The 23,529-nt window shown below is 36.3% G+C and overlaps 1 protein-coding gene across 11 annotated transcripts in view; it reads left to right on the top strand.

Moving 5' to 3' along the window:
- CPEB2 (cytoplasmic polyadenylation element binding protein 2) overlaps window positions 1-23,529 on the top strand; it is a 74,953-nt gene that overhangs the window by 45,914 nt on the left and 5,510 nt on the right. For all 11 annotated transcript variants that reach the window (XM_064286067.1, XM_064286065.1, XM_064286064.1 and 8 more), the window contains 6 exons: window positions 7,189-7,359; window positions 8,619-8,708; window positions 14,816-14,934; window positions 15,193-15,307; window positions 17,659-17,840; window positions 21,144-23,529. The exon at window positions 21,144-23,529 is cut by the window's right edge. In XM_064286067.1, coding sequence (XP_064142137.1) covers window positions 7,189-7,359; window positions 8,619-8,708; window positions 14,816-14,934; window positions 15,193-15,307; window positions 17,659-17,840; window positions 21,144-21,371 — 905 coding nt within the window. In that variant the 3' untranslated portion in view covers window positions 21,372-23,529. The remainder of the gene's footprint in view (window positions 1-7,188; window positions 7,360-8,618; window positions 8,709-14,815; window positions 14,935-15,192; window positions 15,308-17,658; window positions 17,841-21,143) is intronic.

The following is a 23,529-nucleotide window of genomic DNA, read 5'->3' as shown; positions in this document are numbered from 1 at the left end:
AACCAAGGCTGTGTCATCTGCATAATGCAGGTTATTAATGAGTCTTCTTCCAATTCTTATGCTCTGTTCTTCATGTAGTCCAGCTTCTCAGATTATTTGCTTAGCATGCAGATTTGAATAGGTATGGTGAAAGGATACTACACTGACACACGCCTTTCTTAACTTTAAACCACACAGTATTCCCTTGTTCTGTTCAGACAACTGTCTCTTGGTATATGTACAGGCTCCACATGAGCACAGTTCAGTGTTTTGGAATCCCCATTCTTTGCAATGTTATCCATAATTTGCTAGATCCACACAGTCATATGCGTTTGCATAGTCAAAAAACACAGGTAACCATCTTTCTGGTATTCTCTGCTTTCCACCAGGGTCCGTCTGACACTGCAGTGATATCCCTGGTTCTCCGTCCTCTTCTGAATCTGGCCTGAATTTCTGGCAGTTCCCTGTTGCTGTACTGATGCAAATGCTTTTGAATGATCTTCAGCAAGATTTTACTTGTGTATGATATTAATGATCTTGTTAGATAATTTTCGCATCCAGTTGGATCACCTTTCTTTGGAATGGGTTACAGATATGGATCTCTTCCAGTTCATTGGCCAGGTAGCTGTCTTCCAAATTTCCTGCCATAGACAAGCGTGCACTTCCAGCGCTGCATCCGTTTGTTGAAACATCTCAGTTGGTATTCTGTCAATTCCTGGAGCCTTGTCTTTCACCAATGTCTTTAGTGCAGGTTGGATGTTGGACTTCTTCCTTCAGTACCATCAGTTCCTGATTTTGTGCTACCTTCTAAAATGGTTGAATGTTGACCAATTCTTTTTGGTATAGTGACTGTATTCCTTCCATCTGTTTGATGCTTCCTGGGTTGTTCAGTATTTTCCCCGTAGAATCCTTCAAAATTGCAACTTGAGGCTTGAATTTTTTCTTCAGTTCTTTCAATTTGAAAAATGCAGAGCGTGTTTGTCCCTTTTGGTTTTCTAAATCTGGGTCTTTGGACATTTCATTGTAATACTTTTTTTTCTCAAACTGCCCTTTAAAATCAGCCTTCTGTTCATCAATTTTACCTCTTCATTTCTTCCTTTCACCTTAGTTACTCTACATTCAAGAGCAAGTTTCAGAGTCTTCTGTCATCCATTTTGGTCTTTCTGTCCTGTATTTTAATGACTTTCTGCTTTCTTCACATATGATGTTCTTGATGTCATTCCCCAACTTGTCTGTTTTTTGGTAATTAGTGTTCAATGCATCAAATCTATTCTTGAGATGGACTCTAAATTCAGCTGGGATAGAGTCATGGTCCTAATTTGACTCTTGTGAACTTGTAATTTTCTTCAACTTCAACTTCAACTTGCCTATGAGCAATTGATAGTTGTTTGCACAGTCTGCCCCTGGCCTTATTCTGGCTGATGATATTGAGCTTCTTAATCTCTTTCTACAGATGTAATCAATTAGATTCCTGTATATTCCATCCTGCGAGGCTCAAGCATATAGTCGCCATTTATGTTGTTGAAAAAAGATATTTGCAATGAATAAGTCACCGGTCTTGCAAAATGGTATCATTTCTGTCACCAAGACCTTATTTTCCAACTACTGATCCTTTGTTTCCAACTTCAGCATTCCAATCTGTAGAAATTATTAGTGTATCATGATTACATGTTTGATCAATTTCAGACTGCAGAAGTTGGTGAAAATCTCCAGTTTCTTCATCTTTGGCATTAGTGGTTGGTGCATAAATCTGAGCAATAGTCGTATGAACTGGTCTTCCTTGCTAGGCATGTGAATATTATCCTATCGCTGACAGCGTTGTACTTCACGATTGATCTTGAAATATTCTTTTTAGTAATGAATGTGATGCCATTCGTCTTCAATCTGTCATTTGTGGCATAGTGGACCATGTGATTGTATGATTCAAAATGGCCAGTACCATTCCATTTCAGCTCAATTATGCCTAGAATATTAATGTTTATGTGTTCTATTTCATTTTTGATGACTTCCAATTTTCCTAGGTTCAAACTTTGCATATTCCCACTCTGAATATTAATGGATGTTTGTAACTGTTTCTTCTCATTTTGAGTCTTGCCACAGCATATCAGGTCTGAAAGCTTGACTCCATCCATGTCATTAATGCAACTCTTCTTTGAGAAGGTAGCTCTTGCCCAGTCATATTTTGAGTGTCTTCTAACCTGAGGGCTTATTTTCTGGCACTATACCAGGCAGTGCTCCACTGCTATTCATAAGGTTTTCACTGGCCAATTTTTTCAGAAGTAAATCTCCATGTCCTTCTTCCTAGTCTGTCTTAGTCTGAAATATCTGCGGAAACCTGCCCACCGTGGGTGACCCCACTGGTATTTGAAATACTGGTGGCATAGCTTCCAGCATCACAGCAACATCCAAGCCACCACAGTACAACGAACTGACAGATAAGTGGTAGATTACAAATTTTAATTTACATTTCATTGGTGTTTATTTATAAATATATATGTGTGTTTACATGCACATATACATATGCATCTCTGTGTATTTACATACATTCACATGTATATGTTTATACATTTTAAGTTAATATCCCAGAACTCAAGAACTTTGAGCTGGATTTATTTCATAATAATTGAAGTACTTAGCGTCAAGATCAAGTGATAGTTTCTAAAACTTAAAAAAAACCCTACTATGTCAAGCAATAGGATTCTATTTGCAGTTTAAAATTGTTTTGGTTATGGGGCTAGCTATTTAATACTTTGAGAGTTTCTCTGTTACTGATTTTAGTAAATGGAAATCTTACCTGTAAGATTATTTATCTAAGGAAATAAAATATTTGTAATTCTAGTGGCAAGAGCTTTACAAAGAACTATACAAGCACTTTTTTAAAAGAAAAAAAGTTATAAATTTTTGTATCAAGTTAAAGATAAATTGTAAGAGTACTGCTTATTTTTGCAGAAATTATATTGAAAGGAAATTAGTAGCAGTAGTTATTTCTTTTCTGTTGGCAATTAGGATTTCATTGTGTGAACCTTTTTTCATAACTAGCATTGTTGATTTGAGTTTTCTTTTTTTTCTTAATGAGCCTTTCTACAGGTTTATCTGTAAGTTTTGGCTTTTCTGATTTTCTTTATCATTTCTCTGGTTTTTATGTTATTGATTTCTTTAATTTTCTTCATCCTACTGTCTTTAATTTGCTGTTCGTTTTCTAAATTTTCTTGGTAGAAACTAAGATGATTGTAATTAAAACTACAACATTTTCTCTTAAGTGTGGCTTTAGCTGCAGCCCACAGATTTTGTATTGTTTTCGTTACCATTCTCTTTAATTCTTTTGAGCTGTATGAACCTGAAAACATTCTCGTTTTGGAGAAAAAAAAGGAGAAAGATAATTAGTTTTGGTTGAAAACTGTTACAGGTATTCTAGTACAAATTATTTTATAATTCTACTTCTCTCAGCATTCAGTGACATGGACTAACACAGTGGCTGCAACAGTGGCCTCAAACATAGCAATGATTGTGAGGATGGCACAGGACCAGGCGGTGTTTCGTTCTGTTGTACATAGGGCCACTATAAGTCAGAACCGACTTGACCATACCTAACAACAACAGCAGTATATGTAATTTTACCTTTGCTACAAACAATTTTTGTAAACAAACTACACACGTGTATAATTATTAGAGACATGTTTAAAGTGAAGACCAAAAAGAAAAACCAAACCCAGTGCTGTCGAGTCGATTCAGACTCACAGTACTTGGTAAATACAACTTACCAAGGGGGGGTTCTTTTTTGTCTTCATTTGGGTTATGCAGAAGGTTAATTGACAAGGTAAAAAGTAATGTTTTCCTTCATGATATAAACTCAGTTAACTCTTCTTTTAAATGAGTGTTTAACACCATAGCTTTTATAACTTCTAGAAGGAGGAAGATTCTTGTTAGTATGGCTAGAATGTGAAGTGTTCTTACCCTTCCCATTACATCCTTTGTTCAACTGAACTTTTGTTAACAGATTTAACTTTCTAGTGAGTTTTGATAATTACTATAGCAGTTGGTGGATTAGAACCTCTGGCCTTTTGTTTTGCGGCTGAGCTCTTAACCACTGAGCCACCAGAGCTCCACTATGGCAATTATAACAACCTTAGTTAATATATTTAGTAATGTAATTATAATATGGTGATAATATAAATTAAAACATTATAGTTAACATGAAAATTTAAGACATTTTTGGGCAACATCTCTTTTCTGGTATTGCTTATATAAGTGATTTATTTTGTCACTGCATTTGATACTTTTGTTTTTATACTTTATCTGAATACTTATCTGTACTTTTTTCTCAAGATAAAGTCTGTCAAAAAGACTTTATTGTATTTATGGGATTGCAAATATTGCACATGTGTTGGGGGACTTTTAAACTGAAATACTTTCCAAAGTATTGGCTTATGTCTGAAATTAGTATAAAATTTGGATTGGTCATTTTTTCTTTAAAAACTGGGTATTAAGCATGTTGTTTCTCTACCTCGTCTTACTACTTTCAAAATACAGAATTATTTACTTAAAATTTATTACCTTTCTAACCTCAGTAAGTTGAACCAGTTATTCACAATATTTCTAATGAATCTTGATTACATTCATTTTACTATGTAAAATAGCTTCATTTTGAAGAGCTTTTTTCCGTTAACCACAACAAATACTGACATTTGATTTTCATTGGTCCCTATTTCTGATACCAAAGGTGTTTGGAAAGTCAAATTAATATTCACAAAGTTACTCCATAAAGATGGGTGTCTTTTAGAACATCTTAATTAAATTGAGTTTGAATCTGTAGACTAAATTATTACTTTCTTATGCCAAATGTGGTCTTTCTTCCTGTTTCTGAGTCTTACAAACTTTAAATTCTTATTGCTATTATCTAACTAGCTAGCTAGCATGTGGTTCTGTTCCTTCTCCCCCACCAACTTTGGTTCTGTGCCAGTCATCATGGTTTTGATTGCTTTTGCTCATATCACTCACATGGTTACATGTTATATTTTTTCAGATTATAACTTTTAACAACATTTAATGTTAAATATTTATTACTTGTATGTATTAAGGCATAGGCTATAGACAATATGCATTGTCTGTTCTGGAAACCCTGGTGGCATAGTGGTTAAGTGCTACAGCTGCTAACCAAGAGGTCGGCGGTTCAAATCCGCCAGGCACTCCTTGGAAACTCTATGGGGCAGCTCTACTCTGTCCTGTAGGGTCGCTATGAGTCAGAATCGACTCGACGGCAACAAGTTTGGTACGGATTTCGGTTCATCTCCAAAATGTTCTTCACTTGATCATGACAGGAAATCAGTCTGTCTACATTCTTACTCTTTTTCTTTTTTTAAATAAACTTCTGAAGAATAGTCTTCTTTTGATGTCTGTACTTTATAAAACTCTAACTATGTGCAACCTGGCTTCCACTTGACCACTAAAACTGCCCTCTTCAAAGATCGTGCATGTCCTCTAATATAATTGTCATCTTTTTCTCACTTTGCTACTTAATTTTTTCGTTCTTTTTTCTTTGACATTTCTGCCACAATATTTTGACTTCCCTCTTGCTTTTTCTTACCATTCCTTCTTCCTCCTCCTTTATTCTTCTACTTTGTCCTTGGAAGTTTTCTAAGGAATTGTTCTAATGATTTCTCTCTGAAGTTTTTATCAGTGATATTACAAAAAAGCTTAAATTGTCACCTCTGTGGAGTTGACTCCAAAGATTTTTCTCAGAAATATGACTTTTTTCTGTTTTCTCCACTCCATTTTCAACCTCCTCAGGTGTATTTGCTACTTAACATCCTATCAGCATCTGAAATTTACGTACATAAAGCTTACTTCCTTTTCTTACACTACTTCCTAGTCTTTACTGTCCTTATATCCAGTTAATGGTATTATCAATTCATTTTCCTTGGCTCCTCTCTTTCAATTCTCTTTTTTGTGTTTTGTTTCCTGTCTGCTGCTAGTTACCCCCATCATCCATCCCTTTTTGCAGAGTTTTTGATCTTACCTCCAGTCCACCTTATGTATATTTGCTAAGATAAGCTTTCTTAAAGCACAGGAAAAATTATAATCTTGCTTGTAACCCCCCCACCCAAGTCCCCAATATCTGATGGAATTCCTTAAAGGGATCTTCTAGCTTTTACTCTTTGTTTCCAACATGTTTCAACCTTTACAACTTCCTATTTCTTAAATAAACTCATTCCTTCCTGCTTTCTCATGTTACTCCTTCCACTTAAACATTTTTTTCAAAACCGTGTTCTCACACATGTTTCTACCTATAAATATCCTTACCCTCTCTAAGGCCCTCACTGACCACCACTCCCTTTTCCTTTTTACCGCAAATGCTATCTAATTTCATTTGGGAATTTAAGAAATTACACTTTTATTAGCCAGACCACTCTCTTCCTCCAAAATACTTCCTCTGAAGAACTTTGAAACTTCCTTATAGCTATATACTGTAGTTAAACGTATTGCTCTTATCTCTTCTATAAGGTATACTCCTTGAGAGCAGGGGCCCGTATTTTATTAGGTTATTTTATTTGTTTAATCCCCGCTGAGTCTAGCATTAGGTTTGCTACATAATACTGTACAGAATGGGCCCTATACAAGGAAACACTCATGGAAAAAAAAAAAAAAAAACTCACGAAGACGGACTCAAATGAGGACGAAAGAGCTAGAGGGGAAGCTTTTTTCTAATTTGCATATGTGCAAAAACCCTGTCAGCCCCTGCATACGATTGGCACATGTGTAATAAATTAATTCAAGACCCTGTATGCAAATATTACTTACTGCCTTTGTCCGCTTACCGCAGTCTGCAAGTGGTTTTTTATTATGCCCTCTTATCTATTTAGTGTGTGCCATTTCCTTTCTACCACCAATTTCTAGGTTTCTTCTGTTACACATCCAGCCTGACTCTCCCCAAACACCAGTGCTGGCTGCTGTCCGTAAAAGATGGACGTGATCTAGTGTTTCTTTTGCAGTATAATTGTTATGTGACTTTATTTCTAAATCACTGTTCAGACTACTTTTCTCTTAAATATAGGTAATTCATACCTTATACTATCTGAATTTCCCTTATTTCTTTTACACCTGTGTCACCTTCATTTTTTAAGCGTTTGAATTTGTCACTGTTATTTTTATGCTCGACTTTATCATTTTCTTAGATCTGAGATTCAAGTTACTTTTGTTCTTATATTTTAGGTCGTTCTTCCCTCTTTCCGATAGACGATGGCTTACTGGATGATGGTCATAGTGATCAAGTTGGTGTTTTAAATTCACCCACATGTTATTCAGCTCATCAAAATGGAGAGCGAATAGAGCGCTTCTCTCGAAAAGTTTTTGTTGGTGGTCTTCCTCCAGATATTGACGAAGGTAAGATAATGCTTTGGGCTTTAAAAAAAAAACCTGAAATATTTTGTGAGTGGGAGGGGGGTGAGGGGTATGGAATTTTTATCTCTAGAGATTTTTAGAGTCAGAATGGATACCCATCTCTTTTGAAATGTTTTTGGCCACCCATTGAAATATGGAAGTAATTGAACACGTGGGTTTTTGAATTTTTTTCTTCACTTTGTGACTTACGGTGTTTATTGTTACTGTAAGCATTGTTTTATATGTATGATTTTCATGCAGTAGATCACATCCAACTTTTTTTTTTACATAGAGCTTACTTGAATATGTATATGACACTTAAAACCTTTTATGACCTTAACACATACACACACAAAATGAAATAAGTGGAAACCAACCATGAAACTGTATCTGTAATCCGTGACAATGAAAAGGTTAATTTCCTTAGGGTAAATGAACTGTTAGATGTGAGTGAGAAAGAGGTTATAAAACCCAAAATAGAAATGGAGAAAGAACATAAACAGGAAATTCAAATTATACAAAATGTATATGGAGATCATCACATGCAATAATAACAAAAGAAAAATAATTCAAGATAAAGATTAAAAATACCGAAGCTATTTAATGTTTGTGAGGTTCTGGGAAACCTGTCACTCTCATTCACAACTAATAGGAGGGAAATAGTCGCTGGACTTAGGGAAATTTTTCAGTTGTGATTCAGATATCTACAAACCAATTTTAGCTTTAATCAGTGTATTAAGATTTTGTTGTAATGAAACAACTTAGAACGTATAATTGGATTTGCCCTATTATGTGTTTCAGTGAAACTGCCTGCCATGTATCAGAACCTAGTATATTTTATAAGTGTTACAACTTTTCAAGTCTTATTTCAGCAGACCTTTTTTTCCTCCAGGAGCATATTTTTACTTGTCAGATAGTAATGAACCTTTTTTATTTAACTTGATAAAATGTTCACATGTTTCAAGCCAGTGTTATTTATGGTTTTATGTGCTATAAATCCATTAGTGTCCATACAGTGTTATATTAAATGTTGAAAGTCACACTGAATTGATCATTCTGGCCAATTTGCTGCTTAAAGTTGAATTTTTTTTGACTGGAATACTTAATAAGTTAGACAAATTCTCAGAGTTTATATTCTAGCTTACCTTAGGCTGTTTGGCACTTTTAAATATTACACCTCCAGAGTAATTTATAATATATAAAACTTCTTAAAATGAATCATTAAAACTAATTCCTAATGCATATTATTCTACTTTCTTAAGATGAAATAACAGCTAGCTTCAGAAGATTCGGGCCTTTGGTAGTAGACTGGCCTCATAAAGCAGAAAGCAAGTCCTATTTTCCACCAAAAGGTAAGGGGTTTTATTGGTAATATTTGCTAAGGGATTGGTTGTGTGAGAACAAAAGAGATGATATCAATTGCTTACTTTGTGTTTTGTGTTCTTTTAGAATTGAATATGAGCACATCTTTATATAAACTAATGATATGAAAATGCTAGTAACGTGTTGAAGAGGCAGAATGAGAGCCATTCCAGTTGTATGTTAAGCCAGTGAGAAATCATGAGATACTTGCTGTGCTTTCTGTGTAATAGTTCGATAAAGATTTCAGAGACTCAAATCAACACATATTCTGGGTATTTTCTGTCTAAAGCCTCATTCTAACTAGTGTGGGTACACAGACATATAAAAGTGTCTTTGTAGTCAATAAAACTAAGATCTAAATAAATTGGTAGTAAACTATAAACTTATGAATAGTTTAAATATTGCAAGATTTTCCTGCGTGTTACAGATAATATTAGAAAACAGCAGAACAGTATTGCTTCATTAGTGAGTAAACAGATAGGGCAGGAAATGACTCAAGATTTTTTTTTAACCCCCAATTAATTATATAAAGATGTAACATACGAGGAGGATACTTAGCTGTGTTAATGATTTACTGCTAGGCTAATACTGTGGCTGACCACCAGAAAACAAGAACCACAAGTGTGCTAACTAACATTCATTTGAGCAAAGCAAGCCACATGGCCAAGCCCAACATCAGTGGGAAGAGGAGTTATACCCTGTCCACAATGAAAAGGGGAGGAGAGAGGAGAGACAAGCTGAAAAATAATCCAGTCTGTCTGAATAGCTAATGGCAGAGTTCTCTGAAGCAAGTAAAACAAAAGGGGAAGTTGAAGGACTGAGACTTTCCTTTGAACATTATTGAAATAAATTTTAGAAAAGAAAAAGCACACCATTATTTCCATGGCTGAGTGAAATACTAAGCATGGAGAAAAGACTCCAGTAAACCTATTAAATGTCTGATTTTGGCTCTCGGAAAAGGAAACATGTTACATAAAAAACTAGCTGAGGCTTCCTAGTGATTGAATTATATGGACGGATCTCCACATTTTGTCACTGAGAATTGTATAACTTCCATCACCGGTTTTTGTAGTTCCTTAGAGAAATGGAATGATGCTGTTATATTGTGTTTTGTTTATCTTTAGATCTTACACTTATGGAATCAAGAACCATCTTTTTGATTTTGGGATTCTGGGTCTCAGGCCTCTTTCAGAATCTGATTAAAGTTTTGGACCTCTTTCCATATATCCTAAGTTTTACACACAGCTTTGGAGTTTACTGGACTTGGAGGTCCTCTGAACCCTTTGATCTGGACAGAACATTAACTCCATATAGATACAGATAATGATTTGTTAACGTGAGAATTTTCAGCTATTGTAGTCCACAGTTTTACTGTCTTGTTCCCATATACAGCTTATTTTATATCATGTTCAGTAAAAATGCATGTTTGTTTGTAGTGTTCTTATCCATCCTACGATTATCCCTTGTCGTGACAGTGGTCCAACTAGTTTGTCCACATCTCTGGCCCTCTCCAGTTGTTTGGTTTTCTTTTCCACAGTACTACCAGAGTAATCTCTGAAATACTCACCTAATGGTGTTACCCCCTACCAAAAACCCAAACCAAACCCGTTGTTTCCAAGTTGATTCTAACTTATAGTGACCCTACAGAGCAGAGTAGAACTGCCCCCAAAGGGTTTCCAAGGAGCAGCTGGTGGATTCGAACTGCTGACCTTTTGATCAGCAGCTGAGCTCTTAACCACTGAGCCACCAGGGCTCCCTTACACCTGTATCCCCTACACCCCTGCTTAAAATCTTTCGGTGGCTTCTCGTTGTAGGATACAGACAAAAATGCACTTGGGTGGCTGGCAAAGCCCTGTACAACTTAGCACCTGCTGCTCATCTCTAGCTTCGTCTCATCTACACTTCTTGCTTTTTTAGTCCCTTCAGCTGGCCTCGTTCTGTCCTGCTTTGGGGCTTTTGTGTATGACAGTCTCTCAACCTAGAACATCTTCCTGTGTCACTTCATCTGTGTATCCCCTACTTACCTTTTGTACCTCAGCTTAAATATCAGTACCTCACGAAAAATTTTCAGGAACCACCTAATGAGGTCAAACCTTCCTGTTGTGGGTTCTCCCACCTCTATGTTTGTCTCTTCCCAGCACTCATCACAGTTACAGTTTTATATTTATGCAAATTTACAAATGATATGGTCATTTTATTAATGTCAGTTTCTTCTCGTAGTCTGTAAAAATGTCTTTATTCACCTGTTTATCTGTAATAATTCAAGGATTCATAATTCCCTAGTAAATTACATGAACAACAATAAATAGTATAGTATAGAGAGGTTACTTTGACCTGAAGCAGGTGGGGAAGAGAAAAGCTTCATGGAGAAGAGATGTCTTGAACTAATTCTAAAAAGTACTATGGACTTTAGATAGATAAAAAGAAGTTGAATAGATTTTGAGACAGGAATTGAAATATAATCTTTAAAAAAAAAATTAGTTTGGGTGGAAATATACACTTTTGCATGAACCATTTGTTCATATAAGGGCATTGTAGACTCAAGGCTAGAAAGATTGGTTGGAACAAATCTAATGAAACAGAGTAATTGTTGTCTTAGTTGCTGTTGTTGCCATCATCTTTTTTGTTGTAGTTTTGGTGGTGGTTTTTATAGCTTATTTTCTCGAATAAGGGGAAAAAAAAAATAGCCCTGGCAAATCAAGGCTTTTGGTACAGTCATAGTTAATTGTAGCCATTGTCAAAGATCAGTGTTCCCTAACTTCATTTTTTCAAGAATTTTTGTCATAGCCATAATTCAGCATTTTTATGGTTTAGAAAACACTGGTATAGAAGCATCCAGTTGGTGAAGCTGCCTTATAATTAAGGCAGTGATTCGAATGCTGAGCCACAAACATATTTGTTTCTTTTGCTGTGAATAAGGATCACCCTATGTAATTATTAGCTTGCTTAGTAAATTCTAAAGAAACTGTTACACAGTATATTTTTTGGTAAGAATAATGACTTGCCTTCTTGTTATTCTTATTAGTTAGTTGCCATTGAGTCTGATTCCGGCTTCTGGCAGCCCAGTGTGTTACAGAGTAGAACTTCTTCATTGGGTTTTCTTGACTGTAATCTTAACGAAAGCAGATCGCTAGGCCTTTTCTTCCAAGATGCTGCTGGGTAGGGTTGAACTGCCAATCTTTAGATTAGTAGTCAAGCACAAACCACTTGCCTTCAATAGGCCATAATAAACCTACCACAACAACAACAACAATAAAAACCTGTTGCTGTTCAGTTGATTCAACTCATAGTGACCCTATCGGACAGAGTAGAACACTCCATAGGGTTTCCAAGGCTGTAATCTTTACAGGAGCAGATTGTCAGGTCTTTTCTTCCTTGGATTAGCTAGTGGGTTTGAACCACTGACCATTCAGTTAGCAGCAAGAGCTTAACCACTGCACAACCAGGGCTCCTCATAACCTACCCTGTTGCTTAATTAAATGTTATGATATAAACATTTCTTGACTAGTAATAATAACAGACATGAATTAAGCAGCATTAAAAATATTAAAGTAGCGTTTTAGTAAATTGATCTCCTGTCCTCTTTATTACTACAGAATAGTTACAGCTCTCAGATCTTTGTTGTTGTTAGGTACCGTTAAGTCAGTTTTGTCTCATAGCAGTGGTATGTACAACAGAATGAAATGCTGCCCAATTCTATGCTATCCTCATAATCTTAGCTTATTTGAGCCCATTGTTGCAGCCACTGTCAGTCCATCTCATAGATGGTCTTCCTCTTTCTCGCTGACCCTCTGTTTTACCATTGCGGTTGTCAGAGATTTCATTTTACTTGGATCCACAATCAATGCCCATGGAAGCAGCAGTCCAGAAATCAAATAACATATTGCATTGGGCAAATGTGCTGCAAAAGACCTCTTTACGGTGTTAAAAAGCAAAGAGTCACTTTGAGGATTAAGGTGCCCCTGACCCAAGCCGTGGTGTTTTGAATTGCCTCATATGCATGTGAAAGCTGGACAGTGAATAAGGAAGACCAAAGAAGAATTGACCCATTTGAATTATGGTGTTGGCAAAGAATAATGAATACAGCATAGACTGACAGAAGAACAATCTTGTCTTGAAAGAAGTACAGCCAGAGTGCTCCTTAGAAACAAATATGGCAAGACTTTTTCTCACATACTTTATCAGAAGGGACCAGTCCCTAAAGAAGGATATCATGCTTGGTAGAGGGTCAGTGAAAAAGATGAAGCCCTTCAACAAGATGGATTGACACAGTGGCTGTAACAATGGGCTCAAGCATAACAATGATTATAAGAATGGAGTAGGACCGAGCAGTGTTTCTGTTGTACATAGGGTCACTATGAGTTGGAACTGACGGGATGGCACCTAACAACAATAACTACTTTACCAAGCATGATGTCTTTCTCCAGGGCTTGGTTCCTCCTGATAACACATCCAAAGCACATGAGATGAAGTCTTGCCATCCTCCCTTCTAAGGAGTATTCTGGCTGTACTCCTTGCAAGACAGATTCGTTCATTGTTCTGACGTCTGTAGTATATTCAGTATTCTTCAACACCATGATTCAAAGTCATCAGTTCTTCTTTGGTCTTTTTTTTGTTTTCCAGCTTTCACATGCCTATGAGGCTATTGAAAACACCATTGCTTCGGTCAGGTGCACCATTAGCCCTCAAGGTGCCAGATCCTTAGCTTCTATCTTAAACCTTAAAACCTTCACTTAAAACCAACCTTGACTTTCTATTTTATTTTTTTTCAAGGATTTTTAATTGTTTCTCACAATTAAAAAGGTCTAAGATATGTGTGTGTATATTTTTTCTTTTTTAAAATCTTGCATAATCATACATTTGGAAGCTTGTTTTTATTTGTGTAGGTTGGTTTGATGGCATATTTATGTTCTCAGGTGTTTTAATTTCTTTGAAACAGTACTTTTGTGTCATATCAGACTAAGTGGCATAAAAGCCATTGTTGACAATAAATTACTTTTTGAGTTCTAAGTTACAGATGGCTAAACACTTCCCATTGTATGGTGGAACAGACGTGCTTGGCTTGCTTGATGGCTTCCTCATACTGGGACTAGATTATAGTGCTGTACATTTACTTGTGTAGAAATTGTGTGAGGAAAAGAATATTTAAGTCAGTTATAGTTATCAGCTGCTGACAATAATCACGTAATAGTAAAGTTGCAGTGTAAATTTTGATCCCTTATTCTAATAAAGTCTATTCTGCCTGCTGTGTGCATGATTTTTGATTAGAGATTGGCAATTGTGTTTTCCCAAGGAAAGGAGGAAGGGCATGTTTCCCAACAGTATAGCAATCTAAGCCAGAGCTTGGACCCAAAGTTCAAACGTAGTCTCCAGGCTATTTGAAAAATTGACCTAAAAAGTTTTGAATTACGCTGCTCTTCCAAGTTGAGACTTGATCTAAAGTCCTGACCCATGCTTAAGGAACCTATTTTATTACAACCTACCTAAAATAGTTTTCTTAGTATCATCAGGGGAACTGTGGAATTTTCATTCTATTTATGAAAATTCCTGGGTCTTTCCAAGTGTCTCTAGTCCAAAAGTATGCTCTATAACTTGTTTTACCCTGAGGGCATTTATAGGAAATTTCAGCACCTATCATTTTCAACTTGTTAATTCTGCCAAATTCTTCAAGAAAGCAGCATTACTGCTAGAATGAGCATGGGAGACCTTGGGACTGACCTGGGTTTGAAATTAAGCCCAGCCAACTACTTGCTATGTGATTGACTTTGGGCAAGTAATTGAACCTTTTGGTACTTTATTTTTTTCTTTGTAATGTGGGATTAAAGTCCCATAAGCTTGTTGTGAAATCAAATGAAATAATTCACGTAAAGCTCTTAGCACAGTACCTGATAATAAACACTCTATATAAACTAGCTAACTGCTTTGCTGTTTTTATATGTGTTCCATAGAATATTGTGTTTTCCTATAGAAGGTATAATGTTTTTAGTCCTAATTAAGAGGTTGTTTTTTTTTTTCTTTTTCAAAACCATATATTTCTAAATAGTCCTGAAATTTACCTTACCTTGACATATTGCTTCATTTTGAATGGTTGTTACAGGCTATGCATTCCTTCTCTTTCAAGAAGAGAGCTCAGTTCAGGCACTAATTGATGCATGTATTGAAGAAGATGGAAAGCTCTATCTATGTGTTTCTAGCCCTACTATCAAGGACAAGCCAGTAAGTAAATCCTACCTTGTCTTCATTATACAAACACAAGCTTTCCAGAACTGTTCTTGAAACGATTGTTAACGAATAAAGAAATAATCAGACTACCATGTTAAGAGTTCAGGTTTTAAAACATTGAGATTATGTTTAGTACCTATATTAAAAGTAATAATTTGTTTCCAAATTCACATATCTAAAATTTTGAATAAAAGGACAGCATAAGCTATCAATATATTAAGAACCAATGCAGTAATGTAACTTTCTTCATAGGTTCAGATCCGTCCTTGGAATTTAAGTGACAGTGATTTTGTGATGGATGGTTCTCAGCCTTTGGATCCCCGAAAAACAATTTTTGTTGGAGGTGTTCCTAGGCCATTAAGGGCTGGTAAGTAGAATACTAAATTTTATTTTCTAAAAAAATCTTTTAAATGTGAGTTATTCAATTCAGTAAACACCTACTGTGTACATGGCACTATTGGGTGGGGGAGGAGCAGATACCTCATGCTCCAGTGGCTGCTGACTTCAGAATCCTGAGACAGATTCTGAGAACTTTCTTGAAACTCTCAAATAACTGGAGGGTGTACACTCATCTAGCAATATTAATAACTAACTCCAAGTAGCCTCTGTGAGAAGAATCTACTTGAATACTTCTGACTTCTTAAGTAGATCTTCTTTAGGTATAAGAATTTTGGGTGTTTGTTTGTTTTTGTGTTTTAGCTATAAAATAAAGTAGTGGCTTAGTTGAGTGAGTGACCATCAATAATCAGGACTCAGAGATCAAGCAGAAGATGTCCTATAGGAACATAATTACAGACTTACAGATCTTGAGGAAGGATTGTGGGTTTGGTACCACTCAGAGCCCTGAAATACAAATTTCAAGTAAGCTGTTGGTACTCAATATGCTTTTTAAGATAATCACTTTAGCTGCTGTTTTGAGAGTAAAATGTTAGGGTGGGTATGAGGAGTCAAAAGTAGATAAGGCTGTTCTTGCCATAGTCCACATAAGAAATGATAGCCTGGAACAGGATGTTAGTGATGGCTGTAGAGAGACTAGATTCTAGGTATATCTGAAAATGGAGCTTATAGGTTAGATATGCAGTGGGGGAGGGTGGGGGGAGAACTGTCAAGATAACACCAAGCATCTTGGCAACTTCGTCCTTCTTGATGTTCACTAACTGGGTAGGCAAAAACTCATGGGGGGAAATTTGATGGAATGAAGAAGATCAGAAGTTCCATTTTGAACACCCTGAGTGTTGCAGTGTCTGTTAGCTACTAATATGAGTTGCTCCATAGGCAAATTGCATATATATGAGTGTGGAGTCTCGGGGAGAGGTTCAGGGTGGAGGTAAGGATTTAGGAACTGAAAATGTACTTGTTATTGTGTGTCATCGAGTGGATTCTGACTCACAGTGATCCTATAGGACAGAGTAGAACTGCCCTATAGGGCTTCCTAGGCTGTAATCTTTACAGGCATTGGTCACCAGGTCTTTTGTCCTATGAAGCCACTGGTGAGTTCAAACAACAGACCTTGATATTTAAAGCCGCAACACAGAATAAAGTTACTAAAGCCATGAATGTACATAGAGGTCTAAGGGGACTAGAACTTAAGATACTCTGACATTAAAAAGTGGAGAAACTTTTTGAGGAGGAACTAACTAGCAATGAATTATCAGTAAGGTGGAAAGAGAATTAGGAGAATATTGTATCCTGGAAGCCAGGTAGAGAAAATATTTCAAGAGGAGGAGAGATTCACTATGTTAAATTTTGTTGATAGGTAGATTGACCATTGGACTTGGCGGTGAGGAAGGTGACCTTGACAAGAGCAATTAAAGTGGAGTGGGGCGGAGAGAGTGAAAGTGTAATTATAGCGGGTCCAACAAAGAATAGGAGGAGAGCAACTGGGAAGTACAGAAAATAATTTCAAGTAATTTGGCTATAAAAGGAAGCAAAGAAATGGAGCAATTGCTGAGAGGGGAGAGAGTTTTTGTTTTGCTTTGTTTTTTAAAGATGGGGCAAATAACAGTATACTTGTATGCTAATGGGAGTAATCCAGCATACAGGGAAAAATAGATGATGCAGAAGGGAGAGGGGAGAATAGCTGAAGCAGTGTCTTTCTTTAGTGAGAGCACATAAGATCCTAGTACAAGTAATCCTCAACTTACTATGGGGTTCTGTTCCCACAACTCCTTCGTAAGTCAGTTCTGACATAAGTCAAATGCCTCATTTTTTTTCGTTTTCATTATTATTACATTTTATTATCAGTATCCTTATAAATCAATATCTTTGTCTTTGGGGGTTGGCGTGGAAATGATAACATCAACACTGCATGTAGTACATATTACTAACAATTAGATGTACCAAAAAAAGGATGGTCGTAAGTGCAGTTCATCCTTAATTTGAATGGGTGGTAAGTCAGGGACTACCTGTATATATAAATGAGAGGGCTAGACTTGGAAAAGAGGGTGAACTGTTTACAGTACCAGGAGACAAGACAGTGCGTGGTGGGTTCAGTGCTTGTAAGTGGGTAGATGTGGCAGTGGTGAGTCTATCTAAACCAAAAGGGAAGGAGGGGGGGCTTCTTTGATCCCAGCTTCTCCTTTAACAACTGACGCTTTTCTGCTGTCTCCTGCTGTTCAAATATTATTGTCCTGTTCACCATTACTTTTAAAAGTACTTAGAAATTGTTGATTTGTTGTGTTCTCTCACATTTGATGTGAACTTCTTTTCCTTTCGAAGTGGAACTTGCTATGATAATGGACCGGCTATATGGTGGAGTTTGTTATGCAGGAATTGATACAGATCCTGAGCTAAAATACCCAAAAGGTGCTGGACGAGTTGCTTTCTCTAATCAACAGAGCTATATTGCTGCCATTAGTGCTCGGTTTGTTCAACTTCAGCACGGCGATATTGATAAGCGCGTAAGTTACATACTGTAAAAATACCTTCCTTATAAGGTGTGATCCAAAGGAGTTAACAATGTAATACAAACAGTATTAATTTTTCTATAGACTTAACTTCTGGAGTTAAAGAGCATTGCATCAAAATACCCTTGAAATATAGAATTCTTGAACATACTTTAAAATGTAGGTATAATATAAAAAATATAAATGTCATTTTAAAGGCATTTCAAATTTTTTATCAGCCAATAAGGTTGAGTTGGAATCAACTCAACTGCAATAGATTTTGGGTTTTTTAACCATGGAACCAGAGCTTGTTTTAAGAGCTTGTACTCTGGAGCCAGACTGCCTGGGACTGAATCCCATTTCCAACATTTATTCTGTTCTCCTGGGCAAATTAACCCTCTCTGTGCTTCTCTGTCCTCGAATATAAAATGGAAAACAATCGTAGTACCTATTTCACAGTTTAATTTAGGATTAGATCAAGTCACATATATAAGAAGCACTTAGTAAGTGCTATGTAAGTGTTGGCTTTTTTTTATTTGTTGTGAAATCTAAAATAAAAATATATTGTGTATCATTTCCTAAAATAATTGTCCCAAACTTTAAAACATTTACTCTTTCTAGTTAGTGTTGCCTAAGTTATCACAATAAGAACTTTTAAGAAGTCCTATGAGTATCTGAAAACCAACCTATTGCATAATTCTTAGGAGTGATTGCCATCTAAAATAGGGAAGAAGAGTGAACAAAACTCAATTGTTCATTTACAAATCTCTTTCAAACTGAATTCTGTGCATAGTCACAGTTGTCCATAGCTACAAAGTATCCTAAAATAATGTATATACTAAGAAGGGGGGGCAGTGAGTGAACTTTTTTATATGCAAATTAGTAAGCTATATCTACTATAGCTTGAGGGGGTAAGTAAACTTTTTTATATGCAAATTAGTAGATATAGCTTGAATTGGTACATATTTTTCCAGTGTAACAGTTTCTTCAGGCCTCTTCTCTGAAGCTGTTTGTACATTAAAAGAGTAATTTGGGCATACAGGGAGTGGCTAACAAATACCAATTATCTAGGCCATGGACTCTAGAAGTAATCATCAATTTAATTGCCAAACCAGTCCAATTGAGAAAAGTATAACAACATGGAGCCCCTGGGTGGCTCAGACCGTCAGGTGCTCCACTACTAACCAAAAGGTTAGCAGTTGGAACCTACCCAGAGGCATCTCAGAAGACAGGCCTGGCAATCTGCTTCTGAAAGGTCATGGCCATGAAATCCCTATGGAGCAGTTCTGCTCTGTACATGTGGGGTCACCATGAGTCAGAATCGATTTAATGGCAGTTAACAACAACAACAGCAGTACAACATAGGTTCAGTTCATAAATGCACAGTGGCTTTTTAGTGTGCATTGTCACTTCAAATGTTGCCCCAAAAAAAAGCATCTTAAAAGAGGGGCAGTGTTTTATTCACCCACACGTAAACTTTGTGAACTGGTTTGAACTTCAGAACTCCTAGTCCGGTGGCTTTCAATTTTGGCTGCACATTGAAATCACCTGGGAACTTTCACAGATTTTTGGCACCTGTCTCGCCTGCCCCACTCCCAGATTCTGATGTAATTGATCTGGGATGCATCCTGGACAACAGGCCCTTAGAAAGCTCCCCAGGTGATTGTAATGCACAGCCAAGGTTTAGACCACTGGTCTAGTCTACCCTTCTATTTTTTTTTTTTTTTTTTGGCTTGATCAATCGTTTAATAAACATTCATCAAGGGTCTCCCAAGTCACAGCCATGACTCAAGATGCTCTAGGAAATATACTTGGGAGGGAAAGACATGTTTATTTTTTTTAAGGAATTTGTAGGCTAGGTAAATATGTATAATTTTTACTAACAAAAGATAATCAACTATGTAGAACAGCAAATGTGTAAGGTCTCTAGTGAGAATACTGTGTTGTTGTGGTGTGCGGTCAAGTTGATTTTCACCTCACAGTGACTCCGTGTGGCAAAGTAGAACTGCCCCCATTGAGCTTCCTAGGCCATAATCTTTACTGGAGCAGATCGTCAGGCTAAGTGCTTAATCTTTGCACCACCAGGGCGCCTTAGAATTAGTGTATTGAAGGCTAAATAATGCACTTGGGTGCTAACCCAAAGATCGGCAGTTCAAACCCACCAGCGGTTTCACGGGGCAAAGATGTGGCAGCCTGCTCCAGTAAAGATTATAGGCTTGGAAACCCTATAGGGTAGTTCTACTCTGTCTAGGGTCACAGTGAGTTGGAATCAACTCAACAGCAACGTAACCCTCTATTTTTGCAGAGAGATGAAATGGTTACAGAGGAAGTTATTTACATTGTATGTAACTGTGGTTGTTTAATGTGCAAAAGCAGAAGGGAAAGATTGCTGCAATGTCCTACCTCATACCTCCTTGTTTGCAAAATGATTGTGAAGGACCAATTATTTGGGGTGGAGTACTGATTCTTAAATAGCAACTCAGGTGCAGAGCAGGTGATATGAGAAACAGGTTCCTTCTTTAAAAGGCCATATTAAATTCAGAACTAACAACCCAAAGACACACAGGATACTTACTGGGAGAGGATTTAAATTAAATAAAAAATTAAAATTATTTATTCAACTTACTTTTATAGGCTCTCAAGCTCAGACACTTGGGAGATAGGTTTAGCTCCTAACTCCCTGTGAGCTGCGGACCCAGTCACTGCGCAGTGTAATTCATTGTTTTTTTTTGTACAGTATTCCATAAGTAATGACTTCACTTCTGGTGGAGACTGAAGTGAATTGTGTTACCCATCAAATTGAATAATTATTATTTCAATAGTTACGAATCCAATTAACAGAGTATTACACATTTGGTCCTCTGAAGTGAAAAAGGAAGAACAACATAATGGAAAGTAAGAATAAATGAAGAATTGACGAAACTCCTTTTCACACATCTGAGAGTTAATTGTTGTATATTACTGTTAATTAAAAATAGGCTTTGATTGTATTATAAAATCATGTTTGGGACCCTATTTTCCATCTTTAAAGTCTGTGTTTTAAGTTAAATAGATTAGCTTCATAAAATAATTTTCTAGGATTAAAAATAATTGAAATCATTGCATTTAAGAAATTATTTTCAATAACTTTAGATTTTTAAGCGATTTCTGAGCACAAGACATTTTATTAGGTTCTGTGGAAATGAAGTAAAAATACAGACCTTGTCCTCAGGTTCTCTAAAATCTTACACCAAAGACAAGAAATCTCCATGAGGCAGAAACCTGCAAAGCAACGCACATGTACCACATTCATTCATTGTCTGTTTTCTGTCTTTATAGGTGGAGGTAAAGCCATATGTGCTAGATGACCAGATGTGTGATGAATGCCAGGGTGCACGCTGTGGTGGGAAATTTGCTCCTTTCTTTTGTGCCAATGTCACTTGTCTGCAATATTACTGTGAGTTTTGTTGGGCAAATATCCACTCTCGTGCAGGACGTGAGTTCCATAAGCCATTGGTAAAGGAAGGTGCTGATCGCCCACGTCAGATCCACTTCCGCTGGAACTAAGAATAGCAACCCGGCGCCTGTTAAAGGAAGGAAAGGGTGCATGTGGCTTACTATGTTTGAAGATACTGACGTGCAGAAGAAATAAGTGCATTCTTCTGCTTTTCACCCCAGCTATCAATACATGCATCTTTATCAGCAGCCAAAACACTACAAGCCTCTTGTTTTTCACCAAAACCCTACATCTCAGGCTTACTAATTTTTGCGATATTTTCATGTTAAAAATAAAATGTTTTTTTGTATTTTCTCCAAGTTATTTTTATATGTAAAGTGAAAATTAGATAATGAGAATGTTTTGCGTAGGGGCAACACAGTTTGCTGCTATATAGTGGGTGAAGCGTGCACTTATTTCTAAACATGGGTTTTTAACTTCAAGATCTGCCCCAGTAATTTACCAAAGGTAGCAAAATAATAGTGAAGATGGAATATGTCTGCTACAAATGCTTATTTTTATTGTTGCTATTTTCAGTGTATACATAAACTAAAAATTAGGGTTGATTTTTTGCTCTCCATTTTGACTTGCAAGAAATAATACCTCAAGATAATCTGATTTATTAGCTATTTTTAAACATTTTTAATCACAAGCTGTATTAGCTTTGCTGCTATATAGGTGTTATGTGTAAATGCCACCTATTAATACGGGATTGAAAACGTTAGAGACACACTGCATTGCAGATAAAATGCAGGCAGCACAATATGGCCTAAACTGCCATAGTTTTAGAATGTGAAAAAAAAAAATGCATGTTTACTTACCTGTATACACCATATGCATGCACTAGCGTTATTAACTAACAAGAGGTGAGGTATTGCAAATGTTCAAACAAGCTTTCTTGAATCTAGGTAGCATGAACAAATTATAAAATTTGTTTAAAAAAAAAAGCAAACTTGCATGCATTCTTGTGACTTCAAGTTTAAAAACTGTCCTACATGTGTACAATATGCAAATTAGTTTTAGACTAGAGAGTGCAGCCATTTTGTGATCTGGTCGGTAGTGGAATTCGATTTTATGCAGACTGGATGTAATATTTGTAATCCCTGTGCAATTTTGTGATGTGCGGTTCTAATTCATGTGCAGTGATATAGTATAGATAAAAGATTCAGTAAAAGAAAAACACAAGAATTTTAAATAAAGTTGATTTTAGCCCCTTTGATAGTTCATGGTTAAGACATCCTTTACAAACCAAAGATGGCCAGCACACTGCTAATAACCAGTCGCCAAATGTAAGACCCACAAGATACCCATACTTTAAAAAGTGAACTTCAGAGAAGAATGCAAAACTTTAGCAAACCTGAGTAAAGTCAAAATGGAGATGGGGAAATATACAGATGGCTAGTTGCATGAAATTAAATTTTACCTTTAAGACAATGGTGAAATCTGGCTTAAACTTGCTTACATGTTTGACCTATGTACCTTGGGGTCTTCTGTCTAAACTGGGGTCACTGTTGCATGGAACATTGTTGTTCTCAATGGTTAAGGATTGCCTTTTTGGTTTTTTGTTTTGTTTTTGGTTTTTCTTTAATTTCGATGAAGGAATTTTGGTAATGACTTTGCTTGCAGTTTTTTGAGAAAGTGGCATGGAAACATGCAATAGTTAATGAGTTTCTCTTGGTACTGAACACTATTATAATATCATCAGTGATATTTTTTCTCTTCAGAGCATTTTTAATGCAACTGGCCCCTATATTTTAATGTAAGAGTTACTCTGCAATCTAAGCAAAGCATCCAACAATGGTAAATGTTTTTTAAAAATGCAGATTTTTGACTCTAAAGAGAAAATTACAAGGGTGTTGCCTTATAGCAAACCCTTGGGACAATCCTTCATGTGAGCAAAGTGTTGATCTTATATCGGTTGTCTATGGTGTGCTTTTTTGTACTGTAAAAATACGTGGTTCATGTCTAACTCTGCTGTTTTATTATGGTTGTGGTTCAAGTTTTTAATGTTTAAAGTTGATGCTGTTTTCAGAAGAGCTTTTTACTAATTTATTTGTCAATGTTCCCTATTTGTTACTTAACCATGATCCTCCAGATTTTTTGGAGTATTCTTTTCTAACCCTAACCCTGCCAAACCTTGATCCATTTTGACATTTGTTATGCACTATTTTTATATCTCTGTGAGAGATTTTTCCAACAGTCAGCTATTTTATGGCACACTTTTTTTGA

The sequence above is a fragment of the Loxodonta africana genome, chromosome 5, assembly GCF_030014295.1.
Source record: "Loxodonta africana isolate mLoxAfr1 chromosome 5, mLoxAfr1.hap2, whole genome shotgun sequence".
Taxonomy (NCBI): Eukaryota; Metazoa; Chordata; class Mammalia; order Proboscidea; family Elephantidae; genus Loxodonta; species Loxodonta africana.
Note: the sequence above shows the minus strand (reverse complement) of the source record. Positions and strands in the feature narration are given on the sequence as shown.